Source organism: Salvelinus alpinus, chromosome 3 (assembly GCF_045679555.1).
Source record: "Salvelinus alpinus chromosome 3, SLU_Salpinus.1, whole genome shotgun sequence".
Classification (NCBI taxonomy): domain Eukaryota; kingdom Metazoa; phylum Chordata; class Actinopteri; order Salmoniformes; family Salmonidae; genus Salvelinus; species Salvelinus alpinus.
Window position 1 is genome coordinate 62,240,305 of NC_092088.1, and position 25,972 is coordinate 62,266,276.

Here is a 25,972-nt window from a genome sequence, read left to right on the forward strand (position 1 = left end):
AATATGGTGCCATTTCAGTTTAGAGTACACCCTGACTCCCACAATTCACCCATCAACTCACTGAGTGTCCCTGAGTCCTCAAACCTGAAAAATCACCGGATAGCTGAAATACTCAGTAATACTTTCTGAGGGACATATGTAGGAACTCCTTCAAGACTGTTGGAAAACCATTCCTCATGAGCTGGTTGAGAGAATGCCAAGAGTGCAAAGCTGTCATCAAGGCAAAGGGTGCTATTTTGAAGAATCCAAAAGATAAAATATGTTTTGATTTGTTTAACACTTTTTTGGTTACTACATGATTCCATATGTGTTATTTCATAGTTCTGATGTCTTCACTATTATTCTACAATGTAGAAAATAGTAAAATAAAGAAAAACCCTTGAATGAGTAGGTGTGTCTTTTGACTGGTACTGTGTAAATATATATATATATATATATATATATATACAGTTGAAGTCGGAAGTTTACATACATTTACATTGGAGTCATTAAAACTCGTTTTTCAAACACTCCACAAACTTGTTGTTAACAAAATATAGTTTTGGCAAGTTGGTTAGGACATCTACTTTGTTCATGACACAATTCATACATTTTTTTGTTTTTGTTTACAGATGGATTATTTCACTTATAACTCACTCTATCACAATTCCAGTGGGTCAGAAGTTTACATACACGAAGTTGACATTGCCTTTAAACAGCTTGGAAAATTCCAGAAAATTATGTAATAGCTTTACATAATGTAACATCCGGCGCCGAAACGAGATGGCCGCCTCGCTTCGCGTTCCTTGGAAAATATGCAGTATTTTGTTTTTTTATGTGTTATTTCTTACATCGGTACCCCAGGTAATCTTAGGTTTCATTACATACAGTCGGGAGGAACTACTGAATATACGATTAACGTCAACTCATCATCGTTCCTACCAGGAATATGACTTTCCCGAAACGGATCCAGTGTTTTGCCTTCCACCCAATACAATGGATCTGATCCCAGCCGGCGACCCTGTGCGACGCCGTAAAAGGGGCAAACGAGGCGGTCTCCTGGCCAGGCTTCGGAGACGGGCACATCGCGCTCCACTCCCTAGCATACTACTCGCCAATGTCCAGTCTCTTGACAATAAGGTTGATGAAATCCGAGCACGGGTAGCATTCCAGAGAGACATCAGGGATTGCAACGTGCTCTGCTTCACGGAAACATGGCTAACTCAAGAGACGCTAACGGAGTCGGTGCAGCCAGCTGGTTTCTTCATGCATCGCGCCGACAGAAACAAACATCTTTCTGGTAAGAAGAGGGGCGGGGGGGTATGCCTTATGATTAACGAGACGTGGTGTGATCATCATAACAACACACAGGAACTCAAGTCATTCTGTTCACCTGATCTAGAACTCCTCACAATAAAATGTCGACCGCATTATCTACCAAGGGAATTCTCTTCAATCATAATCACAGCCGTATATATTCCCCCCCAAGCAGACACATCGATGGCCCTGAACGAACTTTATCTGACTCTTTGTAAACTGGAAACCACACACCCTGAGGCTGCATTCATCGTAGCTGGGGATTTTAACAAGGCTAATCTAAAAACAAAACTCCCTAAATTCTATCAGCATATCGATTGTGCTACCAGGGCTGGAAAAACCCTAGATCATTGTTATACTAATTTCCGCGACGCATATAAGGCCCTCCCCCGCCCCCCTTTCGGAAAAGCTGACCACGACTCCATTTTGTTGATTCCAGCCTACAAACAGAAACTAAAACAACAAGCTCCCGCGCTCAGGTCTGTTCAACGCTGGTCCGACCAATCTGATTCCACTCTTCAAGACTGCTTCGATCACGCGGATTGGAATATGTTCCGCATTGCGTCCAACAACAATATGGACGAATATGCTGATTCGGTGAGCGAGTTCATTAGGAAGTGCATTGACGATGTCGTACCCACAGCAACGATTAAAACATTCCCAAACCAGAAACCGTGGATTGACGGCAGCATTCACGTGAAACTGAAAGCGCGAACCACTGCTTTTAACCAGGGCAAGGTGACCGGAAGCATGACCGAATACAAACAGTGTAGCTATTCTCTCCGCAAGGCAATCAAACAGGCTAAGTCCCAGTACAGAGACAAAATCGAGTCGCAATTCAACAGCTCAGACACAAGAGGTATGTGGCAGGGTCTACAGTCAATCACGGATTACAAAAAGAAAACCAGCCCCGTCGCGGACCAGGATGTCTTGCTCCCAGACAGGCTAAACAACTTTTTTGCCCGCTTTGAGGACAATACAGTGCCACTGACACGGCCCCCTACCAAAACCTGCGGGCTCTCCTTCACTGCAGCCGAGGTGAGTAAAACATTTAAACGTGTTAACCCTCGCAAGGCTGCAGGCCCAGACGGCATTCCCAGCCGCGTCCTCAGAGCATGCGCAGACCAGCTGGCTGGTGTGTTTACGGACATATTCAATCAATCCTTATCCCAGTCTGCTGTTCCCACATGCTTCAAGAGGGCCACCATTGTTCCTGTTCCCAAGAAAGCTAAGGTAACTGAGCTAAACGACTACCGCCCCGTAGCACTCACTTCCGTCATCATGAAGTGCTTTGAGAGACTAGTCAAGGACCATATCACCTCCACCCTACCGGACACCCTAGACCCACTCCAATTTGCTTACCGACCCAATAGGTCCACAGACGACGCAATCGCAACCACACTGCACACTGCCCTAACCCATCTGGACAAGAGGAATACCCATGTGAGAATGCTGTTCATCGATTACAGCTCAGCATTTAACACCATAGTACCCTCCAAACTCGTCATCAAGCTCGAGACCCTGGGTCTCGACCCCGCCCTGTGCAACTGGGTCCTGGACTTCCTGACGGGCCGCCCCCAGGTGGTGAGGGTAGGTAACAACATCTCCACCCCGCTGATCCTCAACACTGGGGCCCCACAAGGGTGCGTTCTGAGCCCTCTCCTGTACTCCCTGTTCACCCACGACTGCGTGGCCATGCACGCCTCCAACTCAATCATCAAGTTTGCGGATGACACTACAGTGGTAGGCTTGATTACCAACAACGACGAGACGGCCTACAGGGAGGAGGTGAGGGCCCTCAGAGTGTGGTGTCAGGAAAATAACCTCACACTCAACGTCAACAAAACAAAGGAGATGATTGTGGACTTCAGGAAACAGCAGAGGGAGCACTCCCCTATCCACATCGACGGGTGAGTAGTGGAGAAGGTGGAAAGTTTTAAGTTCCTCGGTGTACACATCACGGACAAACTGAATTGGTCCACCCACACAGACAGCGTCGTGAAGAAGGCGCAGCAGCGCCTCTTCAACCTCAGGAGGCTGAAGAAATTCGGCTTGTCACCAAAAGCACTCACAAACTTCTACAGATGCACAATCGAGAGCATCCTGTCGGGCTGTATCACCGCCTGGTACGGCAACTGCTCCGCCCACAACCGTAAGGCTCTCCAGAGGGTAGTGAGGTCTGCAGAACGCATCACCGGGGGCAAACTACCTGCCCTCCAGGACACCTACACCACCCGATGTCACAGGAAGGCCATAAAGATCATCAAGGACAACAACCACCCAAGCCACTGCCTGTTCACCCCGCTATCATCCAGAAGGCGAGGTCAGTACAGGTGCATCAAAGCAGGGACCGAGAGACTGAAAAACAGCTTCTATCTCAAGGCCATCAGACTGTTAAACAGCCACCACTAACATTTAGCGGCCGCTGCCAACATACTGACTCAACTCCAGCCACTTTAAAAATGGGAATTGATGGAAATTATGTAAAAATGTACCACTAGCCACTTTAAACAATGCCACTTAATATAATGTTTACATACCCTACATTACCCATCTCATATGTACAGTGGGGAGAACAAGTATTTGATACACTGCCGATTTTGCAGGTTTTCCTACTTACAAAGCATGTAGAGGTCTGTCATTTTTATCATAGGTACACTTCAACTGTGAGAGACGGAATCTAAAACAAAAATCCAGAAAATCACATTGTATGATTTTTAAATAATTAATTTGCATTTTATTGCATGACATAAGTATTTGATCACCTACCAACCAGTAAGAATTCCGGCTCTCACAGACCTGTTAGTTTTTCTTTAAGAAGCCCTCCTGTTCTCCACTCATTACCTGTATTAACTGCACCTGTTTGAACTCGTTACCTGTATAAAAGACACCTGTCCACACACTCAATCAAACAGATTCCAACCTCTCCACAATGGCCAAGACCAGAGAGCTGTGTAAGGACATCAGGGATAAAATTGTAGACCTGCACAAGGCTGGGATGGGCTACAGGACAATAGGCAAGCAGCTTGGTGAGAAGGAAACAACTGTTGGCGCAATTATTAGAAAATGGAAGAAGTTCAAGATGACGGTCAATCACCCTCGGTCTGGGGCTCCATGCAAGATTTCACCTCGTGGGGCATCAATGATCATGAGGAAGGTGAGGGATCAGCCCAGAACTACACGGCAGGACCTGGTCAATGACCTGAAGAGAGCTGGGACCACAGTCTCAAAGAAAACCATTAGTAACACACTACGCCGTCATGGATTAAAATCCTGCAGCGCACGCAAGGTCCCCCTGCTTAAGCCAGTGCATGTCCAGGCCCGTCTGAAGTTTGCCAATGACCATCTGGATGATCCAGAGGAGGAATGGGAGAAGGTCATGTGGTCTGATGAGACAAAAATAGAGCTTTTTGGTCTAACTCCACTCGCCGTGTTTGGAGGAAGAAGAAGTATGAGTACAACCCCAAGAACACCATCCCAACCGTGAAGCATGGAGGTGGAAACATCATTCTTTGGGGATGCTTTTCTGCAAAGGGGACAGGACGACTGCACCGTATTGAGGGGAGGATGGATGGGGCCATGTATCGCGAGATCTTGGCCAACAACCTCCTTCCCTCAGTAAGAGCATTGAAGATGGGTCGTGGCTGGGTCTTCCAGCATGACAACGACACGAAGCACACAGCCATGGCAACTAAGGAGTGGCTCCGTAAGAAGCATCTCAAGGTCCTGGAGTGGCCTAGCCAGTCTCCAGACCTGAACCCAATAGAAAATCTTTGGAGGGAGCTGAAAGTCCGTATTGCCCAGCGACAGCCCCGAAACCTGAAGGATCTGGAGAAGATCTGTAGGGAGGAGTGGGCCAAAATCCCTGCTGCAGTGTGTGCAAACCTAGTCAAGAACTACAGGAAACGTATGATCTCTGTAATTGCAAACAAAGGTTTCTGTACCAAATATTAAGTTCTGCTTTTCTGATGTATCAAATACTTATGTCATGCAATAAAATGCAAATTAATTACTTAAAAATCATACAATGTGATTTTCTGGATTTTTGTTTTAGATTCCGTCTCTCACAGTTGAAGTGTACCTATGATAAAAATTACAGACCTCTACATGCTTTGTAAGTAGGAAAACCTGCAAAATCGGCAGTGTATCAAATACTTGTTCTCCCCACTGTATATACTGTACTCTATATCATCTACTGCATCTTGCCATCTTTATGTAATACATGTACCACTAGCCACTTTAAACTATGCCACTTTATGTTTACATACCCTACAGTACTCATCTCATATGTATATACCGTACTCTATACCATCTACTGCATCTTGCCTATGCCGTTCTGTACCACCACTCATTCATATATCTTTATGTACATATTCTTTATCCCTTTACACTTGTGTGTGTATAAGGTAGTAGTTGTGGAATTGTTAGGTTAGATTACTTGTTGGTTATTACTGCATTGTCGGAACTAGAAGCACAAGCATTTCGCTACACTCGCATTAACATCTGCTAACCATGTGTATGTGACTAATAAAATTTGATTTGATTTGATTTGATTTGATTTAGAAGCTTCTGATAGGCTAATTGACATCATTTGAGTCAATTGGAGGTGTACCTGTGGATGTATTTCAAGGCCTACCTTCAAACTCAGTGCCTCTTTGCTTTACATCATGGGAAAATCAAAAGAAATCAGCCAAGACATCAGAAAACCAATTGTAGACTTCCACAAGTCTGGTTCATCCTTGGGTTCAATTTCCAAACGCCAAACAAAAATAGAACTGTTTGGCTATAATGACCATCATTATGTTTGGAGGATAAAAGGGGAGGCTTGCAAGCCGAAGAACACCATCCCAACCGTGAAGCACGGGGGTGGCAGCATCATGTTGTGGGGGTGCTTTGCTGCAGGAGGGACTGGTGCACTTCACAAATTAGATGGCATCATGAGGTAGGAAAATGATGTGGTTATATTGAAGCAACATCTCAAGACATCAGTCAGGAAGTTAAAGCTTGGTCGCAAATGGGTCTTCCAAATGGACAATGACACCAAGCATACTTCCAAAGTTGTGGCAAAATGGCTTAAGGACAACAAAGTCAAGGTATTGGAGTGGCCATCACAAAGCAAAGAGGCACAGAGTTTGAAGGTAGGCCTTGAAATACATCCACAGGTACACCTCCAATTGACTCAAATTATGTCAATTAGCATATCAAAAGCTTCTAACACCATGACATCATTTAATGGAGCTGTTTAAAGGCACAGTCAACTTAGTGTATGTTAACTTCTGGCCCACTGGAATTGTGATAAGTGAAATAAAGTCTGTAAACAATTGTTGGAAAAAATTTATTGTGTCATGAACAAAGTAGATGTCCTAACCAACTTGCCAAAACTATAGTTTGTTAACAAGAAATTTGTGGAGTGGTTGAAAAACAAGTTTTAATGACTCCAACCTAAGTGTATGTAAACTTCCGACTTCAACTGTATGTATATATATTTATTTATATATATATATATATATATATATATATATATATATATATATATATATATATATATATATATATATATATATATATATATATATATTTATATGAATGCATTATGATCGAGTGTATAATGCATGTACAGTATAATGCCTTACAATACAACATAATGCCTTACAATAATCCTTTAACACTTGCTATAATTTGTCATAACGTAACTGACTTGCAGACCTACCGCCATTTCCACAGCTGACCGTCACCTGACCATTCAGCAGCTAAATACTGTACAGTGCTAAATGACTGTATCTACCCATACCCCAAGTGGAAGTGTGTGTTAATTGTGTGTGTGCTTGTGTGTGTGTCAATCTGCATTATGTTTATAGAAAAGCTAGTCTGTGAGTGGATGGGTGGTGCAGGAAAAATCTCAGCTATCCATAAATAGATGATTTTGAATAGGAATATAAATATACACATCTATAGTACATCTACAGTACAGAGGGTATTTATGAAAGGGATGTTTGCCAATAGTAGAAATACCCATGAAGTAAAACAAAAAAACTCTCAAAAAGCATGTTTCTTTCAATTCACAGGATGACTGAGGAAAGAAAAGCAATGTACAAAAGTCAAACATCTCTCTCTCTCTAGGAGACGTGGTATTGGGCTGGGGATCGTAACGCAGCAGAGTTGGTGTTGAGTGGAACCCACTGTGTTGGAACTGAGCTGTCAATCCAACAGTGTCGCCGTAACAACCACGTACACTGTCCCCGAGGGGGCGGGACTAATGCTGCAGGGGTCACCTGTTCAGAGAGTGAGTCATTATCAAAGCACACCTGTCCACCTGGCTAGCTCTCTACAACTGTGTAATCTTAACAGATCCTGCCAAGGGTTCTGTTCAAATGTCAAGAAATGGGAGAAAACGGTTTGAAACTGAAGTACCTGAACTCCAATATTAGCACTTAGCTTTAACCTACCCCTCCCCACTTAGCTTTAACCTACCCCTCCCCTTCCCGTATTGGCCCTTGACCTATTGTTTCCTGTAATACCTGATTTATCTTTCACCCCTGACCCCCATCCATGCCTAAATTACCCCCAAACCACTCACCCCTCTCCTCTGCCCCCTAGCTGCCCCTGACCTGGTACTAGATGCCCAACTGGTTCAGGAGACAGTCTACCTAGAGGACCGACCCCTACACCTGCTGACCTGTGCCAACGAGGAGAACTGTCTGTCATCCTCCGCTGCCAGAATGAACTGGCCCTACGGACACCGCCGCCTGCTACGATTCTCCTCTAGGATTATGAACATGGGACGGGCCGACTTCAGACCTAGGGCTACCAGGGAGTCTTGGACATGGCACGCATGTCATAGGTAAGAGGTGTTGTGTGAGTTGTAGTTTTATGATGTCTAAATGATTTGTGGTAGTTGCAGCCTTTGGCATAATGAACATGATACAGGCTGACTATAGACCGAGGGCTACCAGGGAGTCTTGGACATGGCACCAGTGTCACAGGTATTTTTTTGGGGTCAGGGGCTTTGTACTTCTACAATTTTTTGTTTTAGGTATTGTACTTGTTGTCCTGTTTCACTTCATGTAGGGATTGTGGTAGTTGTAGTTTTACAATGCCTTGACATATACTTAGTAGTAGCTGGAATATTCTATTGCCATACTTGTGATGAGCTGTATTACTATATCACTGTACTCTATGAAGAGGATGTGGTAGACCTCTATGAAGAGGATGTGGTAGACCTCTATGAAGAGGATGTGGTAGACCTCTATTGATGTGATGTGGTAGACCTCTATGGATGTGATGTGGTTGACCTCTATGACGGGGATGTGGTTGACCTCTATGGATGTGATGTGGTAGACCTCTATGAAGAGGATGTGGTAGACCTCTATGAAGAGGATGTGATAGACCTCTATTGATGTGATGTGTTAGACCTCTATGGATGTGATGTGGTTGACCTCTATGACGGGGATGTGGTTGAGCTCTACGGATGGGATGTGATTGATCTCTACGGATGGAATGTGGTTGACTTCTACGGATGGGATGTGGTTGACCTCTACGGATGGGATGTGGTTGACCTCTACGGATGGGATGTGGTTGACCTCTACGGATGGGATGTGGGTGACCTCTATGAAGGGGATGTGGTTGACCTCTACGGATGGGATGTGGTTGACCTCTACGGATGGGATGTGGTTGACCTCTACGGATGGGTTGTGGGTGATCTCTATGACGGGGGTGTGGGTGACCTTTATGAAGGGAATGTGGGTGACCTCTATGAAGGGGATGTGGGTGACCTTTATGAAGGGGATGTGGGTGACCTCTATGAAGGGGATGTGGGTGACCTCTATGAAGGGGATGTGGTTGACCTTTATGAAGGGGATGTGGTTGACCTTTATGAAGGGGATGTGGTTGACCTTTATGAAGGGGATGTGGTTGACCTTTATGAAAGGGATGTGGTTGACCTCTATGAATGGGGATGTGGGTGACCTTTATGAAGGGGATGTGGGTGACCTTTATGAAGGGGATGTGGGTGACCTCTATGAAGGGGATGTGGGTGATCTCTATGAAGGGGATGTGGGTGACCTCTATGAAGGGGATGTGGTTGACCTTTATGAAGGGGATGTGGTTGACCTTTATGAAGGGGATGTGGTTGACCTTTATGAAGGGGATGTGGTTGACCTTTATGAAGGGGATGTGGTTGACCTCTATGGAGGGGATGTGGTTGATACAGTTACATATGGGGATATAATTTTTTATTATATATTGTATCGTATTGTTTTCACAAAAGCTTAGTATTATTTTTGCACTAGTTTTCTGTACCTGCACCAAAACTCCACTATTTTTCCTTCATAGCTCCTTCATAATTTGTTTTCAGCACTTGTATTTTCTCATGTCTCTCTCTTGTCCCTCTGCAGCAGACATATGGTGAGCAATATGTTTGGAACATCGAATCGCAATAAAATCACAGTATCAAATCGCAATACATATAGAATTGTGAGAATCGCAATACATATCGTATTGGAACGTAAGTATAGTGATAAAATCGTATCGTGAGGTCTCTGGCAATTCCCAGCTGTATATGATATGTAGGAGTTAGTGAGATTTCACATATCCCCTTTATGATCTGGATTCTGGGGCATTAAGTAGCCTGATCCATGCTATAAACCCTGGCTGAAATGAATCCTGTACCTGCGTGAGTAGTGGGTCCAAGATCCAGGACCAGAGTACCAGGTAGCGCGAGTCGTGTGGAACTTTTTTCCCGTTGTCAACAAGCTGGCTTGCTAATGTCATGTAGAATGTACGTCTCGCAAATCACATTCAGAAACAGCTATTTTCAGGTTTAGTGAAAGCAAAATATATTTAGTAAAATTCTCACAAACGCTCCAGGAAACCGAACCCAGGAAAACGACCTTAGTTACAGTCCAAGGGAGGCTGTGGGAGTCCTAGTCCAAGATCGACACAGCCAGCTTGTTGTGGTTAGCTGTGGTGTGGTTGTCAGTCATTATAAGTAGTTGGTAGTGGAAGTTGTCGCTCTGGCTGACCATGCTTCAGGTAAATGTTTCTAAGTTGCATTATTATGGAAACCATCACCACAGACTTGCACTGTACAGCTGTAATGGGATAATTGGCACTTGTGGAACATAATTGGTCTGTGTGGGATGAATAAGGTCTTATTGACTTGAATTGAATTGAGTTAGTGACAGGTTAGAGGTCTGTGTGGGAGAAATAATGTCTTATTGACTTGAATTGAATTGAGTTAGTGACAGGTTAGAGGTCTGTGTGGGATGAATAAGGTCTTATTGACTTGAATTGAATTGAGTTAGTGACAGGTTAGAGGTCTGTGTGGGATGAATAAGGTCTTATTGACTTGAATTGAATTGAGTTAGTGACAGGTTAGAGGTCTGTGTGGGATGAATAAGGTCTTATTGACTTGAATTGAATTGAGTTACTGACAGGTTAGAGGTCTGTGTGGGATGAATAAGGTCTTATTGACTTGAATTGAATTGAGTTAGTGACTGGTTAGAGGTCTGTGTGGGATGAATAAGGTCTTATTGACTTGAATTGAATTGAGTTACTGACAGGTTAGAGGTCTGTGTGGGATGAATAAGGTCTTATTGACTTGAATTGAATTGAGTTAGTGACTGGTTAGAGGTCTGTGTGGGATGAATAAGGTCTTATTGACTTGAATTGAATTGAGTTAGTGACTGGTTAGAGGTCTGTGTGGGATGAATAAGTTCTTATTGACTTGAATTGAATTGAGTTAGTGACAGGTTAGAGGTCTGTGTGGGATGAATAAGGTCTTATTGACTTGAATTGAATTGAGTTAGTGACTGGTTAGAGGTCTGTGTGGGAGAAATAATGTCTTATTGACTTGAATTGAATTGAGTTAGTGACAGGTTAGAGGTCTGTGTGGGATGAATAAGGTCTTATTGACTTGAATTGAATTGAGTTAGTGACAGGTTAGAGGTCTGTGTGGGAGAAATAATGTCTTATTGACTTGAATTGAATTGAGTTAGTGACTGGTTAGAGGTCTGTGTGGGATGAATAAGGTCTTATTGACTTGAATTGAATTGAGTTAGTGACAGGTTAGAGGTCTGTGTGGGATGAATAAGGTCTTATTGACTTGAATTGAATTGAGTTAGTGACAGGTTAGAGGTCTGTGTGGGATGAATAAGGTCTTATTGACTTGAATTGAATTGAGTTAGTGACTGGTTAGAGGTCTGTGTGGGATGAATAATGTCTTATTGACTTGAATTGAATTGAGTTAGTGACAGGTTAGAGGTCTGTGTGGGATGAATAAGGTCTTATTGACTTGAATTGAATTGAGTTAGTGACAGGTTAGAGGTCTGTGTGGGATGAATAATGTCTTATTGACTTGAATTGAATTGAGTTAGTGACTGGTTAGAGGTCTGTGTGGGATGAATAAGGTCTTATTGACTTGAATTGAATTGAGTTAGTGACAGGTTAGAGGTCTGTGTGGGATGAATAAGGTCTTATTGACTTGAATTGAATTGAGTTAGTGACAGGTTAGAGGTCTGTGTGGGATGAATAAGGTCTTATTGACTTGAATTGAATTGAGTTAGTGACTGGTTAGAGGTCTGTGTGGGATGAATAAGGTCTTATTGACTTGAATTGAATTGAGTTACTGACTGGTTAGAGGTCTGTGTGGGATGAATAAGGTCTTATTGACTTGAATTGAATTGAGTTAGTGACAGGTTAGAGGTCTGTGTGGGATGAATAAGGTCTTATTGACTTGAATTGAATTGAGTTAGTGACAGGTTAGAAAACATGTGAAGGTATGACCTCATTGCCATTAAGTACAATAACTGCTGTTTGTACAGAACCTTACTCACGGAAACGTATGGCCCACATAAAGCTTTGCTTTGATAATGTTATGAATACACATTTTGCTGTTCTGTTGTACTTGTCTCTTAGTGGGTGTCATTGTTCAGAACGTTGCAAGCGAATGACGCCTCACTTTCGTAGCATCACTTTTCATACTGCTGACACTAACAAAATATTCAACCTATTGTGACCTCAACGTAAGTTAGTAGATGGCGTTTGTATAAAAACTGGCTCATAGGGTCACATAGAAACCAGTATTTGTTGAATGGCCTTAGTGGCAGTTAGTCGTTGGTCAGCTACTTTGATATAAATTACATCATTTCCCCACCTATACATGTGACACATTCCTCTATCCTGGTCTTCTATCAAGTCAGGAACTTTTGCCCCCAATTAATGCCATTTCTTGTCAGATGACGAGAGTGTGTTCTGACTGTCGTCATCAGAGAAGGAGTCATTAAATCCTCCTCAGTGTGTTCTCTGTAGAGTTCTGTGTATGTGTGTATTCTGTTCCAGTAGGTTGCGGGTGGCCTGGCGGCATGTTGTCATCTACCCAGATTCATTAGCTGTCCACTGAATGTGTGTGTGTAATGATTGTGTGTGTCTTAATGAGATACATTGAGATATGACTGAGCCACTCTGTGTTACACAGTCTGGGGGTTGTACAGGGCTGCCCCACCTTTCTTAATCTGTTCCAATAACACAGGAGTGGTGTGTTTGTGTCTGCACATGTTCGTGCATGTCTTAGTTCATGCATGTGTGCGTGTGTGCTTGCATGCATACGTTCCTCTGTGTGTGCATGTGAATGCATGAATGTGTGTGTGGGTGAGTTTCAATGCCCCCCATTCACTGTGAGTGTGTAAACAGCTCTGTGTGTGAGCGGTGCTACCTATCAAGTTCTAAAACAAGCTTCTATGAGAGGTGTCACTCTGACACCCTGCCCCATGTTTTAGTGGTGAGGTCACTAGGCTACCAGACATGAGGACCTACTGCTGTCATTCTGAAACACACACACACACACACACACTATTATTCTGTGTTACCAGGCACTACCACAGCATTGAGGTGTTCACCCACTATGACCTGTTGACTCTGAATGGGACCAGAATAGCTGAAGGACACAAGGCCAGCTTCTGTCTGGAGGATACATACTGCCCTGAAGGTAATAACACCATGTTATTAACATGGATGCCACAGCAATGTCACATGCTGTTAACATTTATAACAACGATTTATTTTAAATAACTTGGCTTCATATGCTGTCCATGACCTGAATTATTCCTGGACCATGGTTAATCTGTTTTTATTTTGTTTGAATCACTGAAACTGGCTCCAAAAACCTCAAGTTGAAGAGTAAAGTCACTGTTCTTGTCTGTGTGTCAGGTCTGCATAAGCGTTTCTCCTGCTACAACATGGGCGACCAGGGCATCTCAGTGGGTTGCTGGGATACGTATCGCCACGACATCGACTGTCAGTGGATTGACATCACCGATGTCAAGCCTGGAGACTACATCTTCCAGGTACAGGCACACACACACACACACACACACACACACACACACACACACACACACACACACACACACACACACACACACACACACACACACACACACACACACACACACACACACACACACACACACACACACACACACACACACACACACACACACACACACACACACACACACACACACACACGCTCTTGATTAAGCTTTGAGTTTGCACTTTTGAGACTATCTCATTGGTCCTTTGTACCACGCACATTTTTTTTAAAGTATGTTGAAGTATTTGACATGTTTGTGACTGAGGTCTGCAGACCCCCCTCTGTGATATGTGATAACATGAGAGACAGCTATGTTGTATTACCCCCCCCCCCCCACACACACACACACACACACACTCCCTTTCTGTCATGACCCTGTCTCATGTTCATCAGCAGTGTCCTTGTGGGCGTCACATCAGGATACATCAAATACTCCAACTCCCATCAGCCACCACTTCTGTCTCAGGCTACTAATCCCAGTATGCCGTCCCAGGGGCCAATTAGGCTCTCGATTCTTTTTATATCTCAGCCATGAGAAAGCCATGGGTAACAGTAAACGTTGCTACAGTGAAACACGCTATCTGTTAATGAGGGTTATGGTGAGACTAGCTCCCCCAGTAAAACTCACTGATATCTGTTAGCTAATGAGAGGGGGGTTACAGGGAAACTAGCACCCCCGTAATTACTGGTACTACCTAATTACTCTCTGCTAATGAGAGGGGGGTTGTGGTAAAATTTGTTCCCTAAAGACTGTGCTACCTAAGCCATGGAAGTCAGTTGAGAGGTTACAGTGAAGACGGTTCCCTGTTTCATCACACACTCTCTAAGTGTCACAGCCTGTTTTATTTAACCACCCTGCATGCCTCTGTGATAGACGTACACACACACATGTTCACGGACACACACACACACAGACATATGTATTTTAGGCATGTAGAGCAGGGCTTAATTACAGGTGGTGGCCCTGCCACAGCTATGGGGAGAAAAGGAGGAGAATAAGAGAGGATAGAATAAGAGAGGATAGAATAAGAGATGATTGGAGTAGAGAGGATAGGAGTAGAGAGGATAGGAAAGTAGAGAGGATAGGAGAAGTAGAGAGGATAGGAGAAGTAGAGAGGATAGGAGAGGTAGAGAGGATGAGAAGAAGAGAGGATGAGGAGAGTGCTTGGGAGACTAGGAGGAAGATGAGGACAGGGTGAGTGATAGAGATGGGCAATTGCACAGTAGCACTGTGACTCCGATTTTTCACTTTAAAATGTATGTCAAACAAAAACCAATAATTGTACAGTTAAACAAACCATACAACTTTCTCCACAGAAAATTTTACAAAAACGAATTTACTTGAAGAACAGTGTAGATGCAAAGTTGGATAACAGAATGATGGCATAAACAGCACAAACTTGTTCTTCAAGTACATTTATTTTTGTAAAATGATAGTGGAAATTGTTAAAAGTAGTCTTTGTGCAGTTGTATGGTTTGTTTAACTTTGCAATCATTGGTTGTGGCTTGACATACATTTGAAAAATCTGAGTCTCAGTGCCACTCTGTTGCCTTACCGTGAAATTGCCCAGATGCATGTAACTAGTGTAGAAGTTATAGTTTTGTTGTACAATCTACAGTTATTCAAACTTCCGGGCCTATTCAGTGGGGTGCACCATTCAGGGCTTGTATTCACAAAGTGTCTCGGAGTACGAAAAAATTAATGAAAATGCTTGTACTCACTACTGCAAGTCACTCTGGATAAGAGTGTTTGCTAAATTACAAAAAATGTAGGAGTTAGGATCTAGGATCAGTTAAAAAAGACAAGGAGTGCCTGATCCTAGATCGAGGAACTTTGTGAACACAGACCCAGAACATTACATCATTTTTTTTACTATCTATCTATCTATCTTTCTATATATATTCACAAAGACAACAAAAATAGCGGTGCCATACAAAATATATCAAATCAAATGTTATTTGTCACATGCGCCGAATACAACAGGTATAGATAGACCTTACAGTGAAATGCTTACTTACAAGCCCTTAACACATTGCAGTTTTAAGAAAATGCCTGAAAAAAAGTAAGAGATAAGAATAACAAATAATTAAAGAGCAGCAGTAAATAACAATAGCTGGGCTATATACAGGGGGTACCGGTACAGAGTCAATGTCAATGTGCGGGTCCACCAGTCTGAACGTCAACAGTGAAGAGGCGACTCCGGGATGCTGGCCTTCTAGGCAGAGTTCCTCTGTCCAGCGTATGTGTTATTTTGCCCATTTGAATTATTTCTTTTTATTGGTCTGAGATGTGGCTTTTTCTTTGCAACTCTGCCTAGAAGGCCAGCATCCCAGAGTCGCCTCTTCACTGTTGACGTTGAGACTGGTGTTTTGCGGGTACTATTTAATGAAGCTGCCAGTTGAGGACTTGTGAGGCGTCTGTTTCTCTTTTTTTAAATATATATTTTTTTACCCCTTTTAACTCCTCAATTTCGTGGTATCCAATTGGTAGTAGTTACAGTCTTGTCTCATCGCTGCAATTCCCGTACGGACTCGGGAGAGGCGAAGGTCGAGAGCCATGCATCCTTCGAAACACAACCCAAACAAGCCGCACTGCTTCTTGACACGATGCGCATCCAACCCGGAAGCCAGCCGCACCAATGTGTAGGAGGAAACACCATACACCTGGCGACCTGGTCAGCGTGCACTGCGCACGGCCCGTCATATGGGGTCGCTAGTGCGCGATGAGACAAGGATATCCCTGCCGGCCAAACCCTCCCTAACCCGGACGACGCTGGGCCAATTGTGCGCCGCCCCATGGGCCTCCCGGTTGCGGCCGGCTGTGACAGAGCCTGGGCTCGAACCCAGAATTTCTGGTGGCACAGCTAGCACTGCGATGCAGTGCCTTAGACCACTGCGCCACCCGGGAGGCCGAGGCGTCTGTTTCTCAAACTAGACACTCTAATGTACTTGTCCTCTTGCTCAGTTGTGCACCGGGGCCTCCCACTCCTATTGCTATTTTGGTTAGAGCCAGTTTGCACTGTTCTGTGAAGGGGGTACTACACAGCGTTATACGAGATCTTCAGTTTCTTGGCAATTTATCGCATGGAATAGCCTTCATTTCTCTGAACAAGAATAGACTGACGAGTTTCAGAAGAAAATTCTTTGTTTCTAGCCATTTTGAGACAGTAATTGAACCCACAAATGCTGATGCTTCAGATATTCAACTAGTCTAGACAGTTTTATTGCTTCTTTAATCAGCAGAAAAGATTTCAGCTGTGCTAACATACAGTTGAAGTCGGAAGTTTACATTCACCAAGGTTGGAGTCATTAAAACTCGTTTTTCAACCACTCCACAAATTTCTTATTAACAAACTGTAGTTTTGGCAAGTCGGTTAGGACATCTACTTTGTGCATGACACAAGTAATTTTTCCAACAACTGTTTATAGACAGATTATTTCACTTATAACTCACTGTATCACAATTCCAGTGGGTCAGAAGTTTACATACACTAAGTTGACTGTGCTTTTAAACAGCTTGGAAAATTCCAGAAAATTATGTCATGGCTTTAGAAGCTTCTGATAGGCTAATTGACATCATTTGGAGGTGGAGGTGTACCTGTGGATGTATTTCAAGGCCTACCTTCAAACTCAGTGCCTCTTGGCTTGACATCATGGGAAAATCAAAAGACATCAGCCAAGACCTCAGAAAACATATTGTAGACCTCCACAAGTCTGGTTCATCCTTGGGAGCAATTTCCAAATGCCTGAAGGTACCACGTTCATCTGTACAAACAATAGTGCGCAAGTATAAACACCATGGGACCACGCAGCCGTCATACCGCTTAGGAAGGAGACACGTTCTGTCTCCTAGAGATGAACGTACTTTGGTGCGAAAAGTGCAAATCAATCCCAGAACAACAGCAAAGGACCTTGTGAAGATGTTGGAGGAAACAGGTACAAAAGTATCTATATCCACAGTAAAACGAGTCCTATATCGACATAACCTGAAAGGCTGCTCAGCAAGGAAGAAGCCACTGCTCCAAAATTGCCATAAAAAACTGCACATGGGACAAAGATTGTACTTTTTGGAGAAATGTCCCCTGGTCTGATGAAACAAAAATAGAACTGTTTGGCCATAATGACCATCGTTATGTTTGGAGGAAAAAGGGGGAAGCTTTCATGCCGAACAACACTCGCAGTCTGTGGATTCTATTTGATAGATTAAAATTCTATTTTAAACATCACAGCATATTTGAAGGACATTTGGCATGTAGAAATCCGAAGAGGGTGGCCAGAAGAGATAAGTGGGATGGGCTGAGGGAAACTGAGTGTTGGGATGTAGAACTGGAGACAAGTGGGAGTGAAGTTGCTCGGTGGGGGATAGAATGATGGTCACAGATAAAAAATTAAATAAAAAAATAGTTTAACTGACACTTAAAAGGAATGTTGTTACATCCAATGCCTGTTTGCCTGAGGCTGATGCCACGCAAGCGCTTGTATGTGCGTAAACATGCATACACATACTCGCATTCAAATGCACACACACACACGGACACACACATGTAAATAGTGCCAAACATGCACACAAACGCATACAGTTGGCCTTGCAGTTTTGATTTTTGTTGTTCTTGATGTTTTTTATTTTTGTATTGTTTTCTGTTGTTTTTGTTTGTTTTTCATTTTCTCTTTTGTTATTTTTGTTGGTTGTTGGTGCATTGGGTGGGTGGTGGTTTTGGTTGGGTTGGAGGGGGATGGTGGCTTGTGGGATGGAAGGGGAGTTTTTTGGGGGGGACTTGTGGGTGTGATCTTGGATGGTTGGTGGCCTGGTGGTCGGGAGCTTGGTCCAGTGGCTAAGAGGTGGCTGGTTTGGGTCCCTGATTCGACCGGGTGGGGGATCTGTCCTTGTGCCCTTGGGCGGGGTGCTTGACCATTTATTTATTTATTTATTTATTTAACCTTTATTTAACCAGGTAGGCAAATTGAGAACACGTTCTCATTTACAATTGCGACCTGGCCAAGATAAAGCAAAGCAGTTCGACACATACAACAACACATAGTTACACATGGAGTAAAACAAACATATAGTCAATGATACAGTGAAAAAAAAATAAGTCTATATACAATGTGAGCAAGTGAGGTGAGATAAGGGAGGTGAAGGCAAACAAATATATGTATAAATAAATAAAAATATAAAAAGGCCATGGTGGCGAAGTAAATACAACACAGCAAGTAAAATAAAACTAAAAACACTGGAATGGTTGGTTTGCAGTGGAAGAAAGCGCAAAGTAGAGACAGAAATAATGGGGTGCAAAGGAGCAAAATAAATAAATAAATACAGTAGGTAAAGAGGTAGTTGTTTGGGCTAAATTATAGATGGGCTATGTACAGGTGCAGTAATCTATGAGCTGCTCTGACAGCTGGTGCTTAAAGCTAGTGAGGGAGATAAGTGTTTCCAGTTTCAGAGATTTTTGTAGTTCGTTCCAGTCATTGGCAGCAGAGAACTGGAAGGAGAGGCGGCCAAAGGAAGAATTGGTTTTGGGGGTGACCAGAGAGATAAACCTGCTGGAGCGCGTGCTACAGGTAGGTGTTGCTATGGTGACCAGCGAGCTGAGATAAGGGGGGACTTTACCTAGCAGGGTCTTGTAGATGACCTGGAACCAGTGGGTTTGGCGACGAGTATGAAGCGAGGGCCAGCCAACGAGAGTGTACAGGTCGCAGTGGTGGGTAGTATATGGGGCTTTGGTGACAAAACGGATGGCACTGTGATAGACTGCATCCAATTTATTGAGTAGGGTTTTGGAGGCTATTTTGTAAATGACATCACCGAAGTCGAGGATTGGTAGGATGGTCAGTTTTACAAGGGTATGTTTGGCAGCATGAGTGAAGGATGCTTTGTTGCGGAATAGGAAGCCAATTCTAGATTTAACTTTGGATTGGAGATGTTTGATGTGAGTCTGGAAGGAGAGTTTACAGTCTAACCAGACACCTAGGTATTTGTAGTTGTCCACATATTCTAGGTCAGAGCCGTCCAGAGTAGTGATGTTGGACAGGCGGGCATGGTTGCTTCTTTAACCAAGTGTCCATGCTGAAACACTGAGGTTTACACACTTTCCAATTCAGAAGCATTGTCCGTTTGACTAAAAAGTGGGCCAGAGCAATGCGTTGTGTGATTCTAATTTGGCTATTACCCAGCCTACTCCCTAGTAAGCACACTAGAGGACACAGTGGGATACACACATTCACTATTTCAGACATTTTTTTTTTTTTTTTACCTCAGTCCAGAATCTTTTGATGGCTGGACATTATTCAAATGAAGATCAATCACAGGGCATACATACCACAGAGGTTGAAAAAGCTGGATACCACATCAATAACCTTTGAGGAAATACACTTCAGAATTGATTTCAGCTGTAAATAGCGTAGAAATGCTATATTATTTAGGCCAAACTCTGATATCAGCTCTTGGAATGGTATGATCTCTCTGTCCCTTACGACCTGCCCCACCTGACGGATGTTTTGGCGTAGCCAGGTAATATTAGCCAGTGTCTTTCCCACCTGCGGTAAACAAGGGATCGTTCCATGTTGTAGATGAAAGGAAGGATGCTCCATTGATATATAACCTTTTATGAAGTATCTTTGCTACTTCACAAGATAACTCAAGTAGTGGATTATCTCTCTTGCTTTGGAACTTAATAGCATAATAGCATAGGGGTAATAGCATAGTGATGATAAGGAGATCGACTTATGTTCTGTCACAATTTCTTCCTCTAGCCGCTCCCAGTAGCCTGCTATTCCCCCATTTTTATAGCCCCATGCCAGTGGGTATCTTGCATTATGACAAGTAGTACAAATACACATCAGGAACACCTAATCCACCCTTGTTTCTTGACATGGACAGTTTTTTGTGGTTCATTTTAGTTTTATTTTCTTTCCACAAGAAACTTGAAAATAAACTGTTAATCTCTTTAAACCAGTGCTGAGGGAACTGAAATGGTATAGCTGACATAAGGAACGATAGATAGTCTAGGGAGTTTGTTCATCTTTATCACCTCTGCTCTATCCCATAGTGATAAAGGTAGAAATGTCCATCTCTTAATGTCGGCCCCAATGGTTTTAAGGAGACCTGGTCCATTTTAGATCAAATATTTTATTAACTGGTGACTTGATACTTAACCCAAGATATGTCATGCCTTGTGGTTTCCAAAGGAAAGAACCAGTACCCAGGTGGGCCAGAAATACGTGATGGTTCAGAGGAATACTCTTACTCCAATTCACCTTATATCCAGAAAATTGGACAAATGCTTTAATAAGCTGTAACACACCAGGTATCAAACTGCTGGGATTTGACTGTAACCAAATTTAGAGAGTGCATAGAACAAGTACGACCTTTTCTATTCTATCAAAAGCTTTCTCTGCATCCAGCGATACTGCTACCTACATTTCTACATTTGAGAGAGAGGGACATTAAATAAAGATCTAGAAGCTCTGTCCTTGAATCACGCAGGGTTAGAAATAGTTCCACTAGAATCCCCCCACCATTAGAAACAGTTAATTTCCCCCCATAAAACTCCTTTGCTGTTCTTACAGGCCTTTTCTCACTCTGTTACACATTCCGATGGCCCAAGCCAACCGGCTACAGATGAAAGTCCAACACTAATTTCAACAGAGGCTAGGCTTTGTGTATTCACAAACTTGAAAAAGTTGTTCTGGTGTTTTTTTGTTGGTGCAGTTTAGAGTTGCTTTCCTGTGTAACTGGCTGCAGCCTGTATTTAAAGTGGGTGTAGTAGGTTTACATAGTGGCTATAAGGGAAAATGGGCCCTCAGTATTATCACTGTGTGTATGTGTGTTTTAGCCTGCCTGTGTTTTCCTGCATTCGCACGCATGTGTGTGTGTGCGCGCGGTGTGTGTGGGCTTACAGAAGAGAATGGCTATGTCAGCAGCTGTGAAAGTAGACTGTTAGACTGGTGAATAACAGCCTATTAGAACATGGTAAAGCTCAGAATAGCACCTATTACAGAAACGTATACAGTCATGGTAATGCACTCTGTAACTACTGTACCTTTTTAACCTCCAACTAAATGACTCCTTTAATTCAGCTTAAGTCCTCAACTCAAAAGGTGTTCTTGACATTATACATCTTTACAACTCTATAAATTGATTGTTACTCAAAGAGCAAATGGGGATCTCATCCATCCGTACCTCTATATGGAGAGAAAAGTACTGTATTTATTTCTCCTATTGAAATATGGAAAAGCCATCCCACTTTTTTATGGAAACGAATAAGACTGACTATAAAAAACAATACCAACCATGACTGACTTTTAATGACAGAGACCATCTAACAATTTTACATCCAACTAATCTTTATTTCAGATGTCTCTTTCAGTCCGGTGGATGCTAGCGCACTCTGCACATATTATTACTCTATGGGTGTGTCCCAAATGATACCCTAGTTGCCATATCGTGCACTACTTTTGACCAGAGCCCTATGGGCCCTGGTCAAAAGTACTGCACTACATAGGGAATACGGTGCTATTTGGGACGCAGGCTATTACTCCGCTCTCTTCCACGCCACGGGTCTGGTACGGCGGGGAGACTTGAGGGGTAAGAATGAAATTGTAACACCTGCCAACTATGGTTACCTTAAATGGCAGTTTCTGTTAAATGAGAGGGGGACACATCAACCTTATGAAGACACACAGGTTTGTGACAGGCCACCTATTGAGCTGGGTCATGAGCAATGCAATGGACCAGGCAACACTTGATCAATAATATATATTTTTATTACAATATTCTTCAGTTACAAGATTACAAACCAACTGGCAATTTCTTTCTGTTTACCAATATAGATAGCAATCAATACATACCTGGATGGTGGCTTGCACACCACTCAAAACAATTAGAATACCTAGGACTACAATCGCGCTACTGACACTTTAAGAGCAAATCAATTACATTGTAAATAATTTCATCATCATAACAAATCTACCTGGTGTAGATACCATCACCGCAAGCATATGGGAGCACGGGGAGTGGCACTTGGATTGAGAACGTCAAAAAACAAACGATAAGCGACAACCTTGAACGCAGGGCAGACTATGTTAGGACGGACGCCACTAGGAGCTAGCTCCAACCAGAGCCTTGCAGCTTAGACCTTTGTAGTTTGCACTGACAGCTTGCATCTTGTACTCCAAGTGCACCGCAGGTTATAAAGGAGGCAGAGGGCGTGAACTACAGTAGTTTAGGGGAAGCCACAATCACAGGAGGAGGGTGGTTAAAAAACTTCATACAATTAAGCACAGCTGATCTCCAAGTCACAGCAAATGCATGCACTCAATTAAGGGCAATCAGCAATACGTTTTGATCAATCATTGGTGAAACCACACATAGATCACTGAAAATGTTGTTAAATAGGAAAGCTAAAGTCCACCCTCTGACAAAATGATAAACTCCTCCCTCTGTTTTCTAATAAAGCTGTCTTTGTCATATTGCAGGTGGAAGTTAACCCTTCGTTAGACATGGCGGAGTCGGACTTCCAGAACAACGTGATGAGATGTCGATGCAAATACGACGGACACAGAGCATACATGTATGGATGTCACGCAGGTATGGGAAGTTATTTCACTCTTGTTAACACACATTCACACTCTTGTTTTCTATCCCTGTCTTTCTCTCTCTCTGTCTCTCTCCTCAATCTCTCTCTCTTTCTCGTTCGCTCTCTAACTGTATGTTGTTTCTTCTACCAGGTGATGCGTACAGTGCAGAGATTGAGGACCTGTTCGAGCACCAACGGCAGATCTCCAATAACTTTGTCTAGGCCCATTCAGGGCCCAGCGTTGGCCCAGTCTGGTGCCCAGCGAAGAGGGCTCAGAGCTGGGAACAGACTTCTCAGGGTGGCCTGGGGTCTGGTGGGTCCAGGGACTCCTGCCCCACAACACTAGAGGACTCACGGAATTACACCTGTCCACCGCCCTGACCTGCTGTTGACTACACTACCCAAAATACACCACAACCAGGAGAAGACCATCACCCTTACCACACCCAACAGTCAATAGCAACTGAGAGCAGGACAGGTGTTACCAAGGCAACCAACTTAGTTCAGTTAACAATGGATAATTAAAATGGTATGGATACAATCAACTGTTAGGTCATTTGTTAGTTTATGAATGTGGATTACTAGTAATTTATCTACTCAAAGTTTGTATGAATTAATTCTGATTAAGATTACATTATTATTGTCTGTCAATGATTTAAAATGACTAACATATCAAATTTATTTATATAGCCCTTATTACATCAGCTGATATCTCAAAGTGCTGTACAGAAACCCAGCCTAAAACCCCAACATATGCTTGGTCCGGTAATGCCCGCGTCCCAGGAAAGGGGAAAGAATGACTGAAAAGAGTTCTGCGTTATCTGTTTGACTGTTGGTCTGTCTGGACAAATGTCTCCTACATCTATATTATCACAATATTGGTACTGTTTGACCAAATCACAACCTTCCTGTAGACTTTGAGGTCCGTAGCTCTACAGTGGACCTCAAGGCCCAGGTTTGAATACATAGTTGTGTATGAACGTTTATCTTAGTTTTTACAATTTAATTAGCTGTTTTATTATTGTGCAGGTAGTCATATCCTGATGTGTTAACCATTTTTTTCTCAATATACTGTCACTACAGTAGAACTGATACACAAAACTAAATACAGTTGAGTTAGTTAACATTTCTCTCTTCTGTTTTTAAATTTACTATTATATGAAGGCCTTCAAGTTGGCTTTTGTAATTTTATCTTGATACCAGCCAAGAAAATGTAACTTGATGCAGTTTACTTTATTCTTTACTGTGTTAACTGAATTGCAATGCTTTTGGTGCAAATCTTTTCATAATATGTAATGCTGCAGGTTAATTTATTTAAGGCTAACGCTTGCATACTTTTTTATATTGATTAAACATATAAAACAAACACATTTTCACCCAATAAGTCACTATCTAGGCTATACACTAGAAAAAAGGGTCTACCTAGAACCGATGGTTCTTTGACTGTCCCTGTAGCTCGGAGAATTGTTTTTGGTTCTAGATAGAACTCTTTTTGGTTCCAGAAAAAAAAAAATTGGGTTCCAGGTAGAAAATATTTTCTTAGAGTTGTGTCATCTTAACTTTTCGTATTCCTTTCACCAAATGTCAAACTGAGAGATAGCTTTGTGCCATCCATCCCAGTGCACTTCTCCTTTTCCTTTTCCTGGCCTTCCCAGTGTGAGTGAAAGCAGGTTCGGTGGTAAACCCACAGTTCTGCGGCAGCCAGGTAGGCAGTGTATAAAAAGCATTTAATTAGCTGTATTTGGGTTAGAGTTAGGGTAAGCATGGGGCGTACACAGAGAAACACTGCAACTGTGAACTCTGCTGTCACCAGCTATAGGCCTGGGTAGGATAGACAGACAAGAGAGGGAGAGAGGGGGAAGGGAAGGGGAAGAGGGAGGGTGGGGGTAGAGAGGTAACAGAAAAAGTTTGACAGAGAGGACCAGAGAGAAACAGACTGATAGAGATAGAGAACACTGCCTTTGAATGGGCAGAAAGCACAGGAGGTTGGTGGCACCTTAATTGGGGAGAACGGGCTCGTGGTAATGACTGGAGCGGAATCTGTGGTGTATAAAATACATCAAACACATGGTTTCCAGGTGTTTGATGCCATTCCATTTGCTCCGTTCCGGCCATTATTGTGAGCTGTTCTCCCCTCAGCAGCCTCCACTAACAGAGAGAGGTCAAAGAGAAAGAAAGAAAAGGAAAGAGGAGAAGCCTTGACGTGGGCAACACAACAGATTTTACTACCAGTGAAAATCCACCATGGCCACTACAGAGACCGCATAACTGACATACTGAGCTCCTAAAGAGAACAACATGTTTGTCTGAGAGCAAAATAAACTGCTGGATTCAAACAGTCAACAGCTGCTGCTGGTGCTGCTGTTGGGAACTGCTAAAAGCTAAAAGCAGATGCTAAAAGCAGATGCTAAAAGCAGATTAGAAGTTGATCCCTGTAGTGTTTCAAATATACTGTATCTGTCCATTTCCCAGTTGAATCAGTATCGGTGGAATATTCGATTTTCTATGCAATGTCTCCATTTTGAGTCATCCATGTTTGTGGCATGTATGCCATAGCTGACTGGTAGATCGATCTGTTTGTGTTTTATCCTTATCTTTTGTCTTTTGCATGAGTTGGCTAAAATGGAAACAAATCTGGCGCAAAGCTTGTATGCAGACCTTCCCCTGTGCTCTTAAAAGATTGATAGGACACTATAATGTGGCGTGGTCGGCTGTAAACACTAGAGTT

At 42.9% G+C, this 25,972-nt stretch overlaps 1 protein-coding gene across 1 annotated transcript in view; it reads left to right on the forward strand.

Moving 5' to 3' along the window:
- Positions 1 to 23,785, forward strand: part of loxl4 (lysyl oxidase-like 4) — a 71,234-nt gene extending 47,449 nt beyond the window's left edge. Inside the window, exons 10-15 of the mRNA XM_071393622.1 lie at positions 7,417 to 7,579; positions 7,894 to 8,137; positions 13,164 to 13,279; positions 13,501 to 13,637; positions 23,144 to 23,255; positions 23,396 to 23,785. Coding sequence (XP_071249723.1) covers positions 7,417 to 7,579; positions 7,894 to 8,137; positions 13,164 to 13,279; positions 13,501 to 13,637; positions 23,144 to 23,255; positions 23,396 to 23,466 — 843 coding nt within the window. The 3' untranslated portion in view covers positions 23,467 to 23,785. The remainder of the gene's footprint in view (positions 1 to 7,416; positions 7,580 to 7,893; positions 8,138 to 13,163; positions 13,280 to 13,500; positions 13,638 to 23,143; positions 23,256 to 23,395) is intronic.
- Positions 23,786 to 25,972: the final 2,187 nt, after the last annotated feature.